Here is a 19,233-nt window from a genome sequence, read left to right on the forward strand (position 1 = left end):
ATTGGAAAGTCATTACTGGTGCACACAGGCTGTGAAAACTACTACAGGGACTGTGTACCAGACTGGGCTGGGCTGTCAAACCAGGGCTGGGTTTAATTAATGAGGGCTTAAACAGCCAGACATGCTTCTGATTTATCTATTTAAAATAAACCTTAATGATGCAAAACAACATCAGAATGTCCAGCTCAGAAAGGGGAGTCTGGGTCAGTGGTTCTCCAGTATGCCATCACATTAGAGGGTGAGTGCATGAGGAACACAAACATGCCTCTTATCCCAGAGCCATGTTTGCTCAACCTTTCAAGAATTTTTCTCTTTCCATTTATAGTTTCATGACCATCAGCAGCAGCACAGATGAATTTGACTATTCTCTTGTGAAAATGTTACCTCCATACACTTACACCAAAGCAATCCATCTAAAACCCCCAAGACACAAGACCTCAGAAGGCCACAACTGTGTGGCAAGTACAGAGACTTTCAGGAGCTGCAATAGATGTCAACTCTCCTGTGGTGGAGGCCTGGGAGCATCTCCCAAACTTTTGCAAACTTTCCGTTGAATAACCCCCTTTCAACAGTGCAAAATTGCAATGGATGAGTCTACAAGAAATCACGCTGAAACCCAACTGAAATAAACACACTAGCGGGAGAGTGCAGATGAGCGAGAGCACTGGCAGAGTTAGGGCTGAGAGTAAAAGCTGGAGATGAGAAACACCGGAGGAGAAGGGACAAGGCAGACAGGAGATGGAGTGACGTGACAACTGGAGGCACATTTCAGCATTCTTACCTCTGATCGGTGTACCACCTGGTGAGGTAATTTGAATGCAAATAAGATTAGAGAGAAGCATTAGTACAAAGAGGAAAGGAAGAAAATTATAACTAAAAAGCAGAAAGTTTTTTTAAAGCTAGAATTTGTATTAGCGCGACAGGAATAAACAAAAAGAAACTGATGTGCAATAAAAGTCAGAGTGACACTCTCAGGAGGTTAGTAAAGCTTATTGCTTTCAGGAGTGCAGCATCCAGCCCTGCATCTTGCCATTAAAACCCCCACCCTCACGAACTGGGGCCAAACTAAGCTGCCAAGGTGGCACTGCTGGCTGGCCTCACCACTTGCATTCACCCACACCAGTGTTCAAGCAGTTGAGATGGAGGACACTTTGGGGAGATGGTGCAGTCCCCTTCATTCCTCATACAGAACAAGGAGGGTGTGTCCTGGGGCTCTGTGACTGAGTGTGCTGGGCGGGACGGGTGGAAAGCGCATGGTTGCGGGCACTCGGTGCAATTTGGCTTTGAGGTTAGAATGACCAGTGGGACAAAATCTGCTCGCTTAAAGACATTAAACTAAGAGGAAAGGGTAACAAATCAGTTTTGAGTCATTCTCCACATTCACATAACCCTTGCATCGGGTTCCCCCTGGCAAAGAAATTGGTGTCATGCAGAATTAACTTTACATACAGAAATATTTCGAAATGAAGTGGTTTCTGGTAACGTTACAATGGCACGCTAGCCAGACCTCTGTTGTTCCTGTCTAATTTGGATGTCTGCAGAAGAAAGGAATCCCTACCCTCTTTATAAGGCACTGGAGATAATTTTACATGCTGTAATGAAAAGTATCTTATAAGGAGGGCTTGTCTGGGAGTAAGGTTAAATTATCCTGTTGCAATAATCTTTAAAGGTTCATTTTATGAGGTCAAGGTATTTAGCAAGTGGAGGCTCCACTGGTCAGCGTCTTGAGTTCAGTGTACAATCAATACTGAAGCATGATGGAGAAGCTCCAGCTGGGCAAATTGGCAGGGAACCCTTCTAATCCTCACTTTTGTCCCCTTGGTCTTAATTTGCACATATGAAGGCTGTTAGTATAAGGGAGAGATTCATGCAAATTTAATCTGTAGGCAGTTCATGGTATGTGTTGGTTTTATGCAGATTTGTAGGATCTGAATACCAAGCACTTACCAAAGAAAACTGAGGAGTTTAAACAGACAGAAAAATAGGGTTAAACAGGACACAGTGTGTCAAATCATGTTCAGTGTATTGATTAATAAATACCAGTATGCATACAAGAGTGTCGTGTATCTCAGATTTACAGCTCATTCCATTATCCACAACAATGATCACCCAATGGGAAAGAAAGACAGAAAAGAATTTCTGTAAATACAAAGAAGGCATATTTTAAGCACATTTAACTTGCCTCTTAAAAAGTAATTACAATATTTATATTTATTCTTTTTATTTTCTAACTACCCTTTCTTAAGGCAGAGTCCCTTTTTTGAAGCAGGAGCGCAACTCAAACTACTCATTTTAGCATTTTCCTCTGCCAAGATGACATTATCCCATTTTAACTTTATGTCTCATTATATTTTCTGATGCCTTCTATCCAGAGATGACTGAAGCATCAAGAAAAATCTTGCACAGACTGAAGTTGTGGGTAATCTCTCTCTTGGAATAATAATTTGCTGCTTACTTATGTATCTTAGTAACTACTGCTACCCTTAACAGAACAATTATACCCAGAGATATTTGCATGGAATAGCACAGCCATGGAAAACAGGGTTATTTCTTTTTGCCTGTTTGGAAAGTTTGCCAAGTGTGTGTGCCAAAATGACAGTTTTGCCCTGTTTGGTCAAGGGCATTCCTGCTCTAGTGTACTGTGTGTCCCTCACACCACCCCATCCCTTCCAATTTTCAGAGTTAAGAAAAGCATCACCACCATGTGTCACTTCCCACGGGAATGGTGCAACGACTTAGGGTACAAGCCCAAGGGGCCGAAAACATTACATCCTTATCTCTCATCTGGCTGAAATAGGGTTTGTTGCTCTGTCCTAGAACTGAAAAGATTTGCAGGAAATCTTTTTATCTGCTCTCTGCAGAGGCTCAACCCTTTCTCTACTATGCCATTGTCCATACAGAGCTCTAGAGGCAACTGCATACTTGAAGCAGATTCCCTAAAATGTTAAATGTCGCTAGCTAATTTTTTTATGAGTTAAATGCCAATCCTCCTGGCTCCTGAATGCAATCCAACAACCCTTGTGGGAGCAACACAGAGGCTTGCTGTATTTACTGCAATGTTTGTTCCATGTCTCTCTCACCTTTACAAAGTTAAGACATTCACATTTCACTCAGAGGACACCATTTACAGAGTGTTCACAAGGCTTTTCAGGTGGATCCCAACTTTCCTGCTCCAGAAGGAAAAAACTGAAGTTTCCTTTTATTCTTCACATCATATGATGATTCATCTCTGGCTGTTGTTCTTTTAGGGTGTCCCTCAAAGGGACAAATCACAGCGCACAGACCAAAGAGTGCCAACATATGAATCCATCAAGTTATGAAGGTGCCATCACTCAAATTGTTACTGAGGCCAACTTGTGCCCTGTGATCATCAGGCTGCTTCATGCAAAGGGCATCCCAAGACCAAACTTCAAACCGTATTCCTTGTGTTTGAAAGGTTTGAAACACTCATAAGGAAGGAGAGTTTACTTCTTCTTCATGATACCAGACACAGAGAAACCCTACATTCACCTCAGTCAGGAATGAGCGCTGGCCCTGATATTCTCTGTGTACTGGAAGCATCCAGTCAGACACCCAAAGCAAGGAAAAACATAGGATGATACACTGGAAAACCCCCTGGGGTTATTTGTGTCAGTATTTCCCAGTGCAGAGAATTCTGTTGGAAAAGGGACTTCACTCTGCTGACAAACTCACCACAGGCTTACTGACACACCATTTCCTTGTAGGAACCTAAACCACCAAAAAATCACTCCAAACATCAGCAGAGAAACCAAGGCTCGTGCCAGCAGCAACTGAGCACTAGAGCACTGAATCCCAGAGAACTCTCAGAGTGCCTTTGGCTACTTCCTAGCATAGGTCATGGGGAAACTCTTCTCAAAAGTCAAGGACTACTTTCCACCAGATGCCACCTGAGTTTGAAGGTATTCCACAATTGCTGTGTGCACCTCACACAGCAACACCCAGGTGTGCATTTAGGTTCTTCCAGGAGACAAAAATTCAGGTGTCAACTGGCTGTTGTTGGCCACTATATGGCTTCAACCCTTTTCCAGTCAGTCCATGTTGTGTGGGCTCCTTGATCCTTTTGGATAAAACCACCCAATCTCCATTCTTTTATGCTGTCCTTACATCTTGTCCCATGTCAATGCCTATCTGATGTCTGGACTTGAAGTTGCTCCTGGCTAAGAGCTGAACATCTGCTGGATACTGACTGCTGGGTATTATCGGTGGGGCAGGATAGGGACATCATGGCCACTTCACTGGGACAAAGAGGCACCAACTCTTTCTGCATGCTAGCTCTGTGCATGTTGGGTATTCCTTTTGTTTCAAAGAAAGTAGTGTTTCTACTGACAGGATCAAGCCTAAATGAAAATGCTTGCTGGTAACTCTGAGAGCCCAAATGCAGCAAGGTGATATGGTGAGCTAGCTCCCACTGCTTCTGTGTTAGAGGCAGCTTCACTTTTCCAGAGAATGACCTAAGTCACCTGCAGAGTCCTCTCTGATATTTTACTTGCACTTAATTGCCTGGAAGTCACACTAGGATCTAGGGCATGTTCTGTAACTAAGTTAATTGAAAGTGATTAAAAGAGAATGATACTTTTTGTAACACCAAGTTCTCTATTAGATGAAAAATAATGCTTTCTGAATTTCTGGTGTTTCCTTACATGGAAAAACTTATGTTAACAGTCAGAATAGCTATTTATTCTAATTTGACATTTTGTTCATAGGTTTTCTGAAGAGTAAGGTGGTAGAGCAATTCTTCAGCTATGAAAATCACTGGAGACATTCAAGAACTTTGAGAGTATGAATTCCAACTGAGTTGCTTTGAAGTACTTTAGGAGCTTCTGATCCAAGAATCTGTACAGAAGAACTGTAAGGCATCAGCACAATCTGATCCATACTGAGAGAGCTTCCGCCACATCATTAACTGATTTTAAAACATGGTTAGAGGTGCAGCATTGACTCTGGCTGCCAGAACTCATGTGTGTCATCACTTGCAACACTACAGTGCCCGGACAGTTTTAAAATCAGTTCAGCCAAACAAATTTTAAATGTGTTAGCATGCTGGGGAGGTTTCTCAGCCCAGAGCGGGCCTTAGATCCTGTGTCACTGACTGAGAGGCAATGAGTGAAGCTTCACACCCCGGGGGAGAACAGGGAGTTGTCCTGAGTCACTGCACTTGCAGAACAGCAGCCTCCCCACAAGAGGTGGGAAGTATCAGCAAGATGAACAAGGGAGAATTTGCTACAACCAGCATGAGTCAGAGACCTTGCTTTTACCTTGATCTAGGAAAATAGAGATGAAACCCTGTATTTATTTGTGTTCTCATCTCTATAGCTATTAGCCTAACATTTACTTGCACAACTACCTAAGAACTGGATTTAAAATGGAATTAAGCTTTAGTTGGGAAGAAAAAACTAATCAATGCCAAGAAATAGTTAAAACCTCCTCCAAATATAGAGTTATCCTGTCAGAAGGTGTAATAGGGAAAGTGCATATACACACATACAGATATAATTACTAAAAGAGGGAGAGTAGGATACAAGGCAGATTTATAAACTCTCCATTTGCTCCTGACAAAAACACCAGCTGGCTGGGGTTAAAAAAGCCTGTGATGGTGGCTTGGATGTCTTAAACCACAAACTCTAGTACCCGATAGAAGATGAACAGAACTCTAGAAACTGATGGTCAGGGCCCCCTGGGGCACATGATCTGACTGCACGCAAGTTCAAAGACCTGCCTGAAGCCCCCAGTGCACTGCCAGCCCACATAACTGTGAGTGTCAGAAGAGAGCACCTTTCCCAAAGATGCTGCTTCTTTACCTCTAACTATTTATACCATACTAGGAGCCTGAAGAAACAGAATCATCCCTCAGCCCTCTCTCTACATCAGATTCCAAAGCTGCTTTGACCTTTGTGACCTATATTTGGTACATTTGAATACTAATATATGATGCACTCACTGAAGGTTGGACACTATATACACAGTACTGGGCTCACAATGTGCTGCAGCTATTTTAACTATATTACATCTGTCTTGCTTTTATTGGGTTTTAATTAAATGAAATTAAATGAGGGTATATTAAGATTGAGATAGTATAAACTGACATTCATGCAGATATGCCAGCCTGACTATAAGATATGATCTTAATGGAGCAGAGACTTTGCAAACTGTTAAACTCTACCATATAATGAGGTATCTATTTAAATACTCTTTTCTTTGAAAAGCAATTCTGCCCAACTATGGTGTAGTGTTGGAGAGCTCAATTAACACCTTGCAGAGTGAATGGGAAACTGCCCAAGCCATCACATTGCTCATACAGGGTGCTGCAGTCACCTAAGTGGGACTCGGGCACTTCAAAGTGCAGGCTCTACTTTATGACCATTACAAATACAGGAAAAAACCACAAACACAAACAGAGGTTGAATCTCTGGCCCATGAGAAGCTGCAAACTTCATGCTCCCCACTCATGCCAGGGTGGAGCAGAGCCTTGGTGAATCTTGGCATTATAGCACCAGATCCCTGAAAAGAAAAACTTCAAATTCATATTTGGAAATCTCTTACATTGAACTGTAGAAACCTCCCATACTACATCAGAGAGCTAATCAATTTCTTTTGTGAGTCTGAGGATGTGTGTTGCTCATTGATTTCTAAAAGGTTCCCTTGACACCTCCCTTGGTAATTACTGTGTCTTCGGCAAGCGCCAGCTCTAGAGTTTGAATCCCAGGTGAAATATTCAATTGAGATGTTGCTGAAGAACAGCAAATAGGAATCAAAACTTGGACACTGTGACAGGCTTTACTAGTTTGTTTTTAAACTTTCTATCTCACCAAACTTGTGAAGCAGCTGGTAGAGAGGCAGCCAAGTGCCTGTGAAAAGGAGGCTGGAGAACGTACAGCAAGTGCATCAGAGGCTGCCTTGCTGCTCATTTATGGTAATTTCTGATGCTGATTTAGTCAGCTACCAAGTGAAACACATCCATGTGCACTTTCCTATTGCTGCTTCCTAAAGCTTCTCAGAATAATTAACAAGTGTGATATTTTCTTCCAGCACAAACAGATCAAGATTAAACCATGCTGTGGGGGAGATAAGCTAAAGGTCACTGGGAAATTTCATAAACTATAAATGCATTAGTATAATTAGCATTCACTGGTACATCAAGGTGGGATCAGGAGTGTCAGGCTGGGTTCTATTTTTGCTTAGAGTGATGTCTCACTTACCCACTCCTCCAAGTGCAAACCTACTTATCATCCAAGCATCATCAAATGTATGCAGAAGGCTCCTGCTATGGAGAAACGTTTCAAATGTTCACCTTGGTTAAAAGATGGTGATTCCCTGGCAGCAGCACTTGTAACAAATAGCTTTTGAGTACCCACAGAAAACTGTGGCCAAGCAAGGCAGTCTGCTTCATATTTAAGCATGACATCTGTCCAGACCAAAGCTGTTCCAGCTCTGGTCCCTTCTGTACTTTGTGTAGGGCACTGGGGGCTTTTTCCCCAGACTAAAGCTGCTGTGTAGTTGTGCTGTGCCTTGTTAAACAGCCACTCTAATTCATACTGTGGAGCTCCACTTCATCAGTGAATAAAGCAATGTTTTATTTTCTTTAATTCTCTAATGGGCCTTACAGTCCTGGGAGATTGAACAGTGCAGTAGAAAAACAAGAATTTCTTGCTAAAATGAATGCATTTTTAGCCACCTCCAAGAAATAACCATCTGTATTTCAAAAGCTAGTATTTGGCTTGTCACACAAAAGAATCAAAAATAAATTGTATATTTCAAAACTGTGTCCATTTCCTTTGAAATCCACAGAATTGCTGCTTTTTGGATTTTCTTTTTGCTTGTGGTGTCACATAGTAAGGATGGCAATGAGCTCAACAGAAAGCAGAGCATTGTCTTGCAGAGTGTGTATAAGGAGTAAAGTGGCATATGACATTGTAAAATCTCAACCAGTGTCTCATTATCCTCATTTGCACTGTGCTCCTGTTAAAAACACCTGAAACCCACTGAGTTGGTAGCGAAATGTCTGAGCCTACCAAAGATTTGGGGCAATATCAAGACGGTCTACTGAAGAAGATATTCAGGTGATGTTCCAAAAGGCACGTCCACTCTAATAGACATTTTAACAAGCCACAATATCCTGCCAGAGAGGATCAGCTCCAAAAACTGCTTTTACATCGTAAAAGAAACAACCTCAGAGCAAATTGACATTTGGGTTTAGAACTGCATTTCAGTGAAAATCTAACAGCAGCATGTAAAGAGAAAAGGGGGGAAGATGAGGAGGCTGGGCAGGCTTACTTGCTTGGCTACCTTACCCGAGCGGAGCTGCTTGATTCGCCCATTGCTGGTGGCAGTGTCCACGGGCAGGAAGTCCTTGAACCAGGAGATTTCGGGGTCAGGGTTCCCACTGGCAGCACAGAGCATGGTGGCCGTGCGGGCCTTCTCCACCACCTTCAGCTGCGGGCCCATGTCGATGGTGGGGAAGCCAGCTGGGAGGTGGTCTTCTGCAAGAGGAAAAAACACACAAGGTTAAAGAGGAACGCTCCAGCCTAGCAGTGGGATACAGTTGCAGTGACAGCAGTGCCGCCCTACAGCATCTGTGCCTCTGCTGGAAAACAGCAGCCTGACTTCCCTACTGAGAAGGTTATCAAGCCCTTAAAGCACATTAGGCTCTATAATGAGCATTCATTACACCAATAGAAGCTTCCACTAAATTTAACTCCATTTAAATCAATTGCCTTGGGAAACGTTCATAATTTTCATTGATACGTAAGCTCCATCCATTGTTGTTAATAATTCAGTAAAAGCAGGTATTTGACTTTTTGTGGGAGGACTGAGTTGAAGATAACAGACAAACACAAAGCCAAATAGTTTGAGGCATCTTGAAAAACAACAACTGAACAATAAAATCCCTTAGAAAGGCCCAGAGAGGCCCTTTTTCTTATTTTTTATTTTTCTTTTTTCCTTCTTTTTGTTTTTTTTGACTTGCATCACTCTGTCACATTGGTAGGATAGACTGTAAATTTCTTCCTCATGCTTCCAAATCTGATTCCGAAGGCTTTTAGAAACTAATGGATGTAAAGCTAATGAGCCACACTCTGCTCATGAGCTTCCTGGCCAGACTGTGCTGTGGCAAGCTCCTGGTGCATTTTCTGGGCTGTAGGAAGCAACAGAGGCATGCAAGAAATGGCCAGTGCATGCTCTGGCATGGCTTACTACAATCCTGTGAAACAAAGCACCCCCTTAACCGCTGAAATCATTCATACAGTGGGTAGAAAAACAGTTAATTGGGTTTGTTGCTGCAGAGCACGCTCAGGTAGGCTGGGTGGAATACATTAGGCAGCCTTCACTGATAAGCCAAGGCATGCTCCAACATCATCATTCAATAGCAGCTGCAGAACTGAGCTCACTTATTCATTTTGTGGCAAGATGTACTGTACTCTGCTAAGCCTGAACTGCAATCAAAAGAACATACTTTCGCAGAAAAAAAAAGAACTTGAAGAACATTAAAAAGCTTTTAAGGCACGAGAAACTCAATTATTTTCAGTATGTTCCTTTTTTCCCTGTTTTAAGGAACCCTAAGCAAACTTCTTCTTTGGCAAATTCTATTCTGCAAGGCTTCCAGCCCACTGCAGTGTTTAAACAAACAAGACCTTAGCATCTTCCCAAGTCCCAGAGGAGTCTGAACTTGCTGCAATCTGATTTTTCCTGCTATCACTGCACATCTGTACTGCTCACAGGAAGATACCAGCAACAGGTCACCTCAGGTGCTTCCTGCTACCTCTACTGCTACACCTGCAGCACAAACATGGCCTGTGGCAGCTAATCTTGCACATGTCTACCTAAGATCTCTAGAGAATTCCCAAGACCCTTGACTTGTTTGCACATCAAGACTGTAGCACAAGGCAACATCTGCTAGAAACAAAAAAATGCCTGGGAATATAATTTAGATGAGAGTGACTATGAAGCATTCAAGGTTTTCTACAGGAAAAAAGGCTCCTGATGTTTATTAAAAGCACAAACTGTATTTTGTCTCCCAGATCGACCTCCTGAGAACCTCTCTCATCATGAGCAAACATAAATGGAATTATTTTTTTTTAAATGAAAGGTACTATGAAATTTAGCTCCTTTTAAATTTGCTCTCCATTGATTTTCAGAGACAAAAGGTACATAGAGCTTAACTGGAATGACACCAGCACCAGCATTCAATAGCAAGCAACAGAAGCACTCAATACTGAGCAACCACAATGTATACCCCTACATGGCTGAAAAGAAACAAAAGAAGGGTACACACAAAAGTACAACACAGTACAGACTTAAAAGCAAAAGAAGATATATAGAAAAAGCAGTAAATAAAGACAGTCCCTAGGATTAAGGAAGACCAAGTGTGCCCATAGTGCAGCACTTTGCCATTTAGGGTATTGAAAACAGATGTTTACTCTGGGGAGGCTGAAATCCTGAAGTGATCTAATCTAATCACCACGATTACCATTGACAATCTTTTCTGGTTTGCACAAGATTTTACAAAGAATGCACTGAGCTAAGTATCACCCAGTTAACTTCATTCAAAGTCTGTGTAGAGGCTTAGCACATAGCTAAAAGCAAACCTGAAACAAACCAGCATCTGTACATGAAATCTCTTTCCTGTCTGCAATGATCCCTGACCACAGACAGGAGAGAGACCAGAGAGTCCTTCACAGTGTCTGATCCACAGGTACATGACCAGTCTGCTGCACTGGAGTGACTGTTCAATCAGAATTAGCAGTTTGTGATGAGCCACAGACCAGTAGAAATTACACCATCTAACCTTGACTTCACAGAGTACAACAGAGAGACACTGATTAGAAACATCCAGCAGCAAAGCTGCCTCTGCTGTACTAGAACTCTTGGCTCAAGCTTTTTCTACACTCTTGAGTTAAATACAAGGCTGCTCCCACACCATCCACCCCCTGCAGGACCAAGTCATTACAGAGCCCAGCTGAGAACACTGGGTACTCATCAGCTGAACAGAAGGGCACAGTACTCACACCCCACGCTGTGCTGGACACAGACAAGCACAGCCATCCAAGGCTCATGCAGTGCACAGTTTTTGCCCTCTTAACTGCATACCAGCCCCAAAATTATTGTGGCAAATGACAGTAGTAGAGAAATGGTGCATCCTTCATAGAGCCACAGCAGGTTTCCTGGGCTAGCACTGGTACTGGTACAGCCCAGTTTCTGTGCAAGCCTGGAAGAACTCCAGCAAGCAGTGCTGGCATCCCTTGTCAATCAAACACAAAGGCAGCACTGGTGTTTAAGAGCAGCAGTGCGATTCCAGGAGGCTGTAGTCCCAGGTCACATCCCTGTGTGATGAGATGCTTAGGGAAATCTGACAGCTGGTCTCTGATGACACCTCAGACACCCAGAGGCTGGAGTTCACCTGCTGTTAGCTCCATGGTAGCTTCAGGGAACATGTGCTGGGGACAAGCTCAGAACATCTGGGGATATACTCAAGAGGAGAATAAGCACCTTCTCCAGAGGTGGTCCAAGGTGTCCCTGTACCATCATGAAATGGGGAGCCTCAACCACTCCAGGTCTCCCCTGTATTGTGTGTCTCTGGCAGCCCCCAAAACCCTCCTGGAAAAGAGTGGCTTTGGAGCAAACCTGAGCTGGCAACAGGGCAGAGCCCAGCCCAGAACAGGCCCACACGTGCCCCGTCAGCAGCACTCCTGGAGAGATAACAGGGCTGTGTTCCAGCCGGGCCTGGCGCTGCCGACTGCACTGGGACTGCGAGGGATGTGTCTGTGCTCAAACACTACAGACCACGATAGCAGCTCAGAGCTGCTCCTGCCGTGCCTTGCCCTCAGGCAGAAGTCTAATCTGGGTATAATTATGAGGCTCAGTCATGCCTCGGCTCCTTTCAGCCCTTGCTCTCTGTACTAACTTGTCTGCACACGGAGCTTGTCACTAACAGCCAACCTCCTATTCCAGCCAATACGAGGATACTCTTATTTGAGAAAATGAGGTTGTCAGCACTCGGTTTTATTTGAGGATAGCCAGTGTGCCTTCAATGCACATTAGAACAGGCTATGAATCTGCTTTCAAGTGCATACCATCGAAACCAGCTTTTATTTCTGGGTTTCAGGTACTTTCAGAAGGTAGACATTAGGTTAGAGCAAGCAAAATTTAGGCACAATCGGATTTCTGGGGGCACTGCAAGCTCTAACTGCCTCCATAGAGTAGAACAGCAGCAGCAGAAATGAAAGAGGAAAGCAGGAATTGAGGAGAGAAGCAGGAGAAAATGAGAGGGAAATAAAAAGAAAGAAAAGAACAAGCAAGTGGGTTTTGCAGTTACAAACTGAAACTTAGAAAATCCACAACCAGGCTAAGGTCTTGCTAAGAGCAGTCACCAAGGAGACAGGAATGTCCCTCTGGCATCTAGCATGACAGCATGGGCAGAGGATATCTCCTCTCACTTGACAGCTCCCTTTGCTAATCTTCTTTCTGAGGTGACAGAAATCTAACCCCTGCTCTCATACAGCTCTTTTGTGCCAAAGATTTCTCATCTTTAAGGGAAAAGCTAAGGTAAGAAACCTTTCCCACAGCCCCAAACTGGAGTGGAGACCTCCTTTAGAGCAGCTACAATTACCTGGCTTGTTCCCCAGCTCCCCAGAAAACTACCTTTCCTGAGGATGCTGCTGTGAGAGACATACCCCTCGGTGTGTCCTTATTTTCTGCATCACTCGAAATATCAAGTGATGATAAGGGACATAGAGGCAATTGCAATTTACGTCTTACAAGAAGCACGGATCAGCCCCAGCATGGAATGGTGTGTAGATAACAGCTGCTTGCAAAAATGGCCTGCAGAGGAGTCTGTGGTGAGCACAGCTGTTGACAGCTGAATCCTGCAGGATTACCCCCAGGATTTTGCTGAAAACTTGTAATCTCCCACAGGACAGAAAAGTTGGAGGAGCTGAATATCAAATTGCTAGCAGCACAAACACTGTACAGCACTCACTGCTCTTGCAGCCAAGCAGTTGTGTTTTGGGGGATCATATCCTGACTTGGCACCTGTAAAACCTTCCCCCTACCACTGTTTATTTCCTCTGTGTCAACGTAGGAAATGGCATTTTAGAAATGATAGTGCAAACTGTAAACATGTTTATGGGAGTTATTTGTCATATTCTTCTTCCTATAAAAGCCAAGCTTGCTTACTATCATGAGTCCAATTGTTCAGACTGCTGAGGGAGAGTTAAAAAATGATACCAAATATAATTTGAAAATAGGAAAAAGTAGCTTTTCTATACATTACAGCTACAGCTGCGAGGGTAAATCTCTTACAATCCATCAAAACCACTGCCCCTCTGGAAGGGGTGCTCTCAACTCCTTTCAAGTGAGATATTGGGCCTTATCCCCATATAGGGCTGGAAATGGCTTATCTGGGCCACTGGCTGCCGCCAGCCTCCATCAGCTGAGGAACTTCCAGATCAACATCAATTTTAGGGTCTCGGCAGGGATGATTAAAACACAAAGCTGCTTTGTTTTCAGTTCTGCCAGCTATCTGAAACCACTCAGGAGCGTGTGGTGCTAGGGACAAGCCAGGAAATGGATTGAGGGCAGAGAGATCTCTGATAAATGTGTTTGACTGTGGTCAGCATTGCACAGGAGCAGGATATACAAACCAAAAGCTATTTCACATGTTCCTTATCCATTTGGTGAGGCAGGCTGGGATCACACCCAGTTCACATCACCAGGGCTGAACTGATCCTGCCCAGATGTGGCGGTTTGATGCACTGTAGCACAGGATGTTGCAGGGATAACCCTTGTCTACTGACAGACTCTTTCCTGATGGATCAAAGGAATTACTTTGTGAATTTTGCAAGCTTCCAAATCTCTCTTTGCGACACAGAAACGCATTTGCAAACGCAGAATTATCAGCGCAAGGACAATAGCCTGGGTAGTTGGCAATATTTACTAATGAAAGACGCAAGCCAGTAACATTGTGAGCACACCACAAAGCAGGACATCTGTTTGCTGAATAAACAGCCCTGATTCCTTCAGCACAGGTTACACGGCACAGCTATTCAATTACCTCAAGACAATCAAAAGCAGCTGAGCAATCCAGCGGCCCTGAAGAACGGCATCACTTTACATGATAAGAAAACCCTGACATCACTCTGTTCAGGTTCAACTGAAGCTGCACAAAGAGCATTTTATCAGCCATTTTGAGGCAATGCTCTCTTTCTGCATCCTTACACAAGTCCCTAAAGAGGTGCACCACAAATATCATCCAAATTCACGGTCTCCAAGGGCTGCCCGGGACTGGGCTACCGCCCATGCGGGAGTGGCGGGCAGAGCGCGTTTGTGCGAGCTGGCTGCGGAGCCAAGTCTCATCCCGGCTAATGAATACCCCCCTCGACACTGGCACCGCCTCGTAATCGCCTAGGGAAAAGGTGGGGCAGTGAAACCAACCTGTTTCAAAGGCAGCACAGTCTTAATTACTGGGTTAGTAAGTATAAAACAGTTTCAGGCAGGCAGAAAATACAAACAGTCATCTATTGATGACAAGGCTTTTAATGACAAATCTGCTGGCTTTGTATGACATCATGCCAACGTGACATGCTGAAGCCGAGTACTGAAAATGGGTAGAAGGGCACAGATGAATGGGTGGGTGTGGAAACAAGCTCCAGAAGGACTTCTCTGCTTCATGGTGTAACCACATGAATTACTGCACAAGAGCTTACAGTAAACAAAGTATTTGCTATCTCTTATAAAGATCACAGCACCAGCAAAACAGCTCACAAAAGAAAGAATCTGAGTCAGTTCAAAACAAAGAAAGTACTGTAAGGAAAATTCAAGAAAATACGAGACTAGACATGGCAGAAGAGGATAAACTGTCAAGCAGATTCCTGCTCCAGGGGCTCACAGCGTGGGAGCTCACGGGACCTGCTTGGTCCAGAGCTTATGAGCCCATAAAACATCTGATGGAGACAGTGCTACCCCTCCAGTGCCAGAAGGGCACTGCTGACATTGGCCTCTCATGTCTGGACAGCAATTATCTCCATTTACAAGGCACCAGTCGTTTCTCAGCAGTGCAGGTGGCCATCCCAAGCACCTGGTTGTCTCAGAGGAACCAGGATGGCTTTGCAGAGGCAGGTGCTCCCAAGAGCCAGACAAAGCAGCACCTCCCAACTGGCTCTGATGAGGAACCAGGCTGTGCTCCTGCCAAGTCCCTGCGCTGCTTCTCTCCACACACAGGGCTCAGGTAACACACAGTCACTGCAGCAACCTGTCTGTCCCCTCCCAGGGCTGAGCACCCCACACCTGCCATGTTCACTGGCACTGGCCAACAGGCAACTCCTCTCTCTCCTTCACAGGTAACCCTGTGCCCAACAGAGAAAACACAAAGATGATTAACAGCTGCTGAAGCTGACTCAGAGCAGAGGTAAGTCACAAACCTGGCCAAATTAAGGGTATGCACCCACAACCCACTGTTGCAGTTCTTAGTTTAGGGATCTTCCCAAGTAATAACAACTTCTGCCCTGTATTGTGTGTCAGCTGCAGAGTCTGCTGCCAACTAGGAGACCTCAACCCATCCTGGAAGAAAACAATTATTTACAGCTTGATCAGATTAGACTGCAACAGTCAGAGGTGGCATTTACGAAATCCCTACCACCACAACATCCTTCTGTCAACCCAGCTATCTCTTCTGGCTTTCCATTCTGGTTTCCTCATAATGACAATCACACTTGCAGCCCTGGCTCTAAACTTGAGTTTTTCCAAGACCGAGATACCAAATATATCTAAAAGAATTTAAAAACTCCGGAAGAAAGATGATAGCAGAAGCTTCTCTGCTTAGGCCAAACAAACTGTGCCACAGGGCAGAGCTTCTCCAAGGTGATGACACAGCCTCACAGAGCACTGGCAAGTGTGATACAAAGCCTCAGGATGTGAGGAACAGCCTGGACCTCTGCTCCAAGCCTGCTACTCTGCCACAAGTGTAAAGCACTGCTCACAAACAACTCAAAGCTGAAGACACATTGAAACAAGCATTTTCCTGAAAAACCAGAGCATCTAGTTGGTCATGTTAGTGAAGAACTAAAAGAGCTTAGACTGTATGGCACTGAGAGTCGTTTAAGGGTTAATTGTATAGCACAGCAATAACTACATCAAAAAATGACAAAAATGTGGATGAGGAAGAGCTTGCACAGAAATAGAACATATCTGCAAGACTCCCTGGCTGAGCAAGCACTCTTTTTTAAATCCTTGTTTGGCGAGAAAAAAAATAATTTATTTCCTCCCTCAAAATTACAGCATGATTTCAAGTAGGTAAAAATAGAGTTTTCTGGGTCATATCCAACAGCTGATAAATAAGGCTAGGCTCTTTCAGTAACTACTACAAAAAAACCCCTCATCAGCTGGAAGTATGCATTGAAAAAACTCACAAAAGTTCTTCAAAAGCATGAATTCAGAAGGGTTTTGCAGCCAGCTATTAAGACTCCATAGTAAAAGAACAGTAAAAGTCGACCACGCTGTGCTTTCAGGCAGGACTCTGCCATTTGTTGGTACCAGCTGTTGAATACAACTGCCTGTAGAACTGTTTTCAAACCTTTGTTGCATTCTAATATTTTATACTCAGAAATGCAACATAATTATTGCTACTGCACATTTCCCTGTGACAAAATATATAAACACACCCCCACTAAAACACACCCAAAACTTCAATCTTTACAAGGAAAAGCATAGCAACAGCTCTTACTCGTAGTCAAAGTCATTTATTAATCCACTGCATTTTTCATACTACCTGCCCTGATGTGAGGTGCTATTAGCATAAAGATTTTCAGTTTTAAGATGTGCAATCAATAATGCATTACCATATGCCATTAAATCCAACGTGTGGTTAAATTAATAGAGCATTTGACTTTTGATCCATGTATGTTTGGTTGCAGTTCAGTGCAGGGAAAAGGGCATGAGAACGGAGCTAATCTGACAGCAGAGCTCTCCCACGCTTTCTAACATCAAGTTTCAGATTAAAGTGAAGCATTCCTTTTGCCACTCAGCTGGAATACTAAATTTGTTCATTTCCACTTCACAGGCCAGAATGTAAGATTTTCGGTCACTTAACTCCTTCTGAAAGGGCTAGATTGTGCTAAAATCTGATTTGCTTCCTTTCTGCAGCCTGTTGCATCATTGCCAACCCAGGCTTCTCCTGCTCTGGGGAACACTGCAGCCTGTCAGAGCATCACCAGCAAGTCTCAAGCAAAAACTTTAAAACGTGAACAAGTTGTGTTTTGACAAAATGTCCTGCTGAAAAAGTCTTCTTTTCCAGCAATTGCTCCAACATGGGAAAGAAAAGGTACTGCTTTTCCTGCATCTAAGCTACTGAAAAAGGAAGGTATTCAGACAACAGGGATGAGCAAGGACTGCTGACTTTTTTGGGAGAGAATGACCTTCCTCTTGTCTGTCTTTCACCGTCGCCAGGACCCCCAAACAAAGCCCCTTGAGCAAACAGCACGGGGACTGAGGGCACCCTGTCAGTTTGCAGACCACACCAGGCTTGGTGGAAGTGTCCATCCGCTGCAGGGTAGGAGAGCTCTGGACAGGCTGGACTGACTGGCTGAGGCCAAAACTGTGAGGTTCAACAAGGCCAAGTGTTGGGTCCTGCACCTGGGTCAAAACAATACCACCCAGAGCTACAGGCTGGGGGCAGAGTGGCTGGAAAGCTGACCAGCTTGGAAATGGAAACCTTAAGTTGTGCTAGGGAGGAGCTAGAGAGTTGTTAGAGAAAGCACAAAAATACTCTACTTCTGGCATTCACAACCAGCCAGAGCTTTAAAGGAAAACAAGGATTCCCTCTGCTCCCAAACAATGTCCTCCTGAAACACCTTTTTGTTCTCTGATCTCAAGGACTAAAATGAAACATTTTGGAATCAACCTCCAAAATTGCCAAGCTATGGGACGGAGTTGCTCTGTGATGCTGAGAAACTCTGAATCCCAAAGGCAGCAATCAAGGTGTGTGGGTGTGGGAAAGGAGGATGAGCACAGTTCTTACAAAAGCAAAGCTCCTCTGCAGCCAACAAGCTGAAAAGCACCAGCCCAGGTGCCCAACAGCCTGCTCTGCTCCCTCTCCATACTGGCTCTTCCCTCACTCCACACCTTTCCTCCAGCACCATCCCTCCTGCCTTATCATGAGATTCTTGTGCACGTGGTTCTGTCTGCCATTTCCTCACTTGTAGCAAAGTGTGTTTTGAGCAAATGCTCATAAATCATATAAAATAGCTAGCAAAAACAGTACATGGAACCAGTCCAAGAAAAGGCCAATACAGTAAAACACAAATTAAATTTATAGTCCAAAGCATTATTTCTTTGTAGTATTCAGAAAGAAAGTAACCTTTAAAAATCTCTAAGAAATATTCATATATTGACATACTGTAGCTCTGTGACACTGATAAAGTTTCTCCGGTACCTTTTACCAGAGAAATTCTATTTTCAAATGAAACAATAAATGTGAAGTTTCAGTGGACTTGTTCTGTTGCAGCCAGCTCAGGCACAGAGGGTCTGATAGCATGGAATTCCTCAAGAACTGTAAAAAGAGCTTCAATTTAACCTCTACACCCAACAGATCAGTGACATGGCATCACTGCTTTCCATGCAGAAGTTTCAAAAAACTCCATCACAGAAATATCTTGAGTAAATAACTTTATTTACTTGGTGGGGCACTGACTTTTTATACAAGGTAAAAGACAGAAAGCCTTGACCAGAGCCAAAGACATAAATATCCTCTTATTATGTTTTATGTCTTATGTTAAACCATCACTTTCTAGAAAATCCATTAATTGCGCTGCCTCCAACATCACTTTAGCTGGAGACTCTGGTTACCCTAACAGCTTTAGAGACAGGAGGATGCAGAAAGGCCCACAGTAAACCAATGGCTACATGCAAACACAAGTAAGACACTGTTGCCAGACAAGGGATGGTTTTTTAATGCTGGGGTGATGTAATTACTCAGAGTTTAACAGAGGACATACTCTTCTTTTTACAGATAGCAAGTGTTGCAGAGGCTCAATATCCTATTTACTGCTTTGCCACAACACCCATCTTTTCAGAAAGATGTGCAATAAAAGGAGTGGCTGACAATTTCAGCCAAGGTTTTAAACAAGTCCCCAGTGCAGGCCTTCATGAATTAAAGAGCACACAACAGATAAATGGAAAGCTGACAGTGAAATCACATCAAGACCAAGTGGATTAAAAAAAAAAAGG

The 19,233-nt window shown here is 43.7% G+C and overlaps 1 protein-coding gene across 19 annotated transcripts in view; it reads right to left on the reverse strand.

Annotated features, from left to right (window-relative positions):
• Positions 1-19,233, reverse strand: part of PTPRF (protein tyrosine phosphatase receptor type F) — a 374,760-nt gene that overhangs the window by 98,391 nt on the left and 257,136 nt on the right. For 11 of the 19 annotated variants that reach the window (XM_026790433.2, XM_074545919.1, XM_014276082.3 and 8 more), the window contains exons 6-7: positions 8,310-8,498; positions 782-799 (exon numbers count right to left, since the gene is read on the reverse strand). In XM_026790433.2, the coding sequence (XP_026646234.2) occupies positions 782-799; positions 8,310-8,498 (207 nt within the window). The remainder of the gene's footprint in view (positions 1-781; positions 800-8,309; positions 8,499-19,233) is intronic. The other 8 variants (XM_014276090.3, XM_014276085.3, XM_014276087.3 and 5 more) reach the window with 1 other exon arrangement.

Source organism: Zonotrichia albicollis, chromosome 8 (assembly GCF_047830755.1).
Source record: "Zonotrichia albicollis isolate bZonAlb1 chromosome 8, bZonAlb1.hap1, whole genome shotgun sequence".
NCBI classification, from domain to species: Eukaryota; Metazoa; Chordata; class Aves; order Passeriformes; family Passerellidae; genus Zonotrichia; species Zonotrichia albicollis.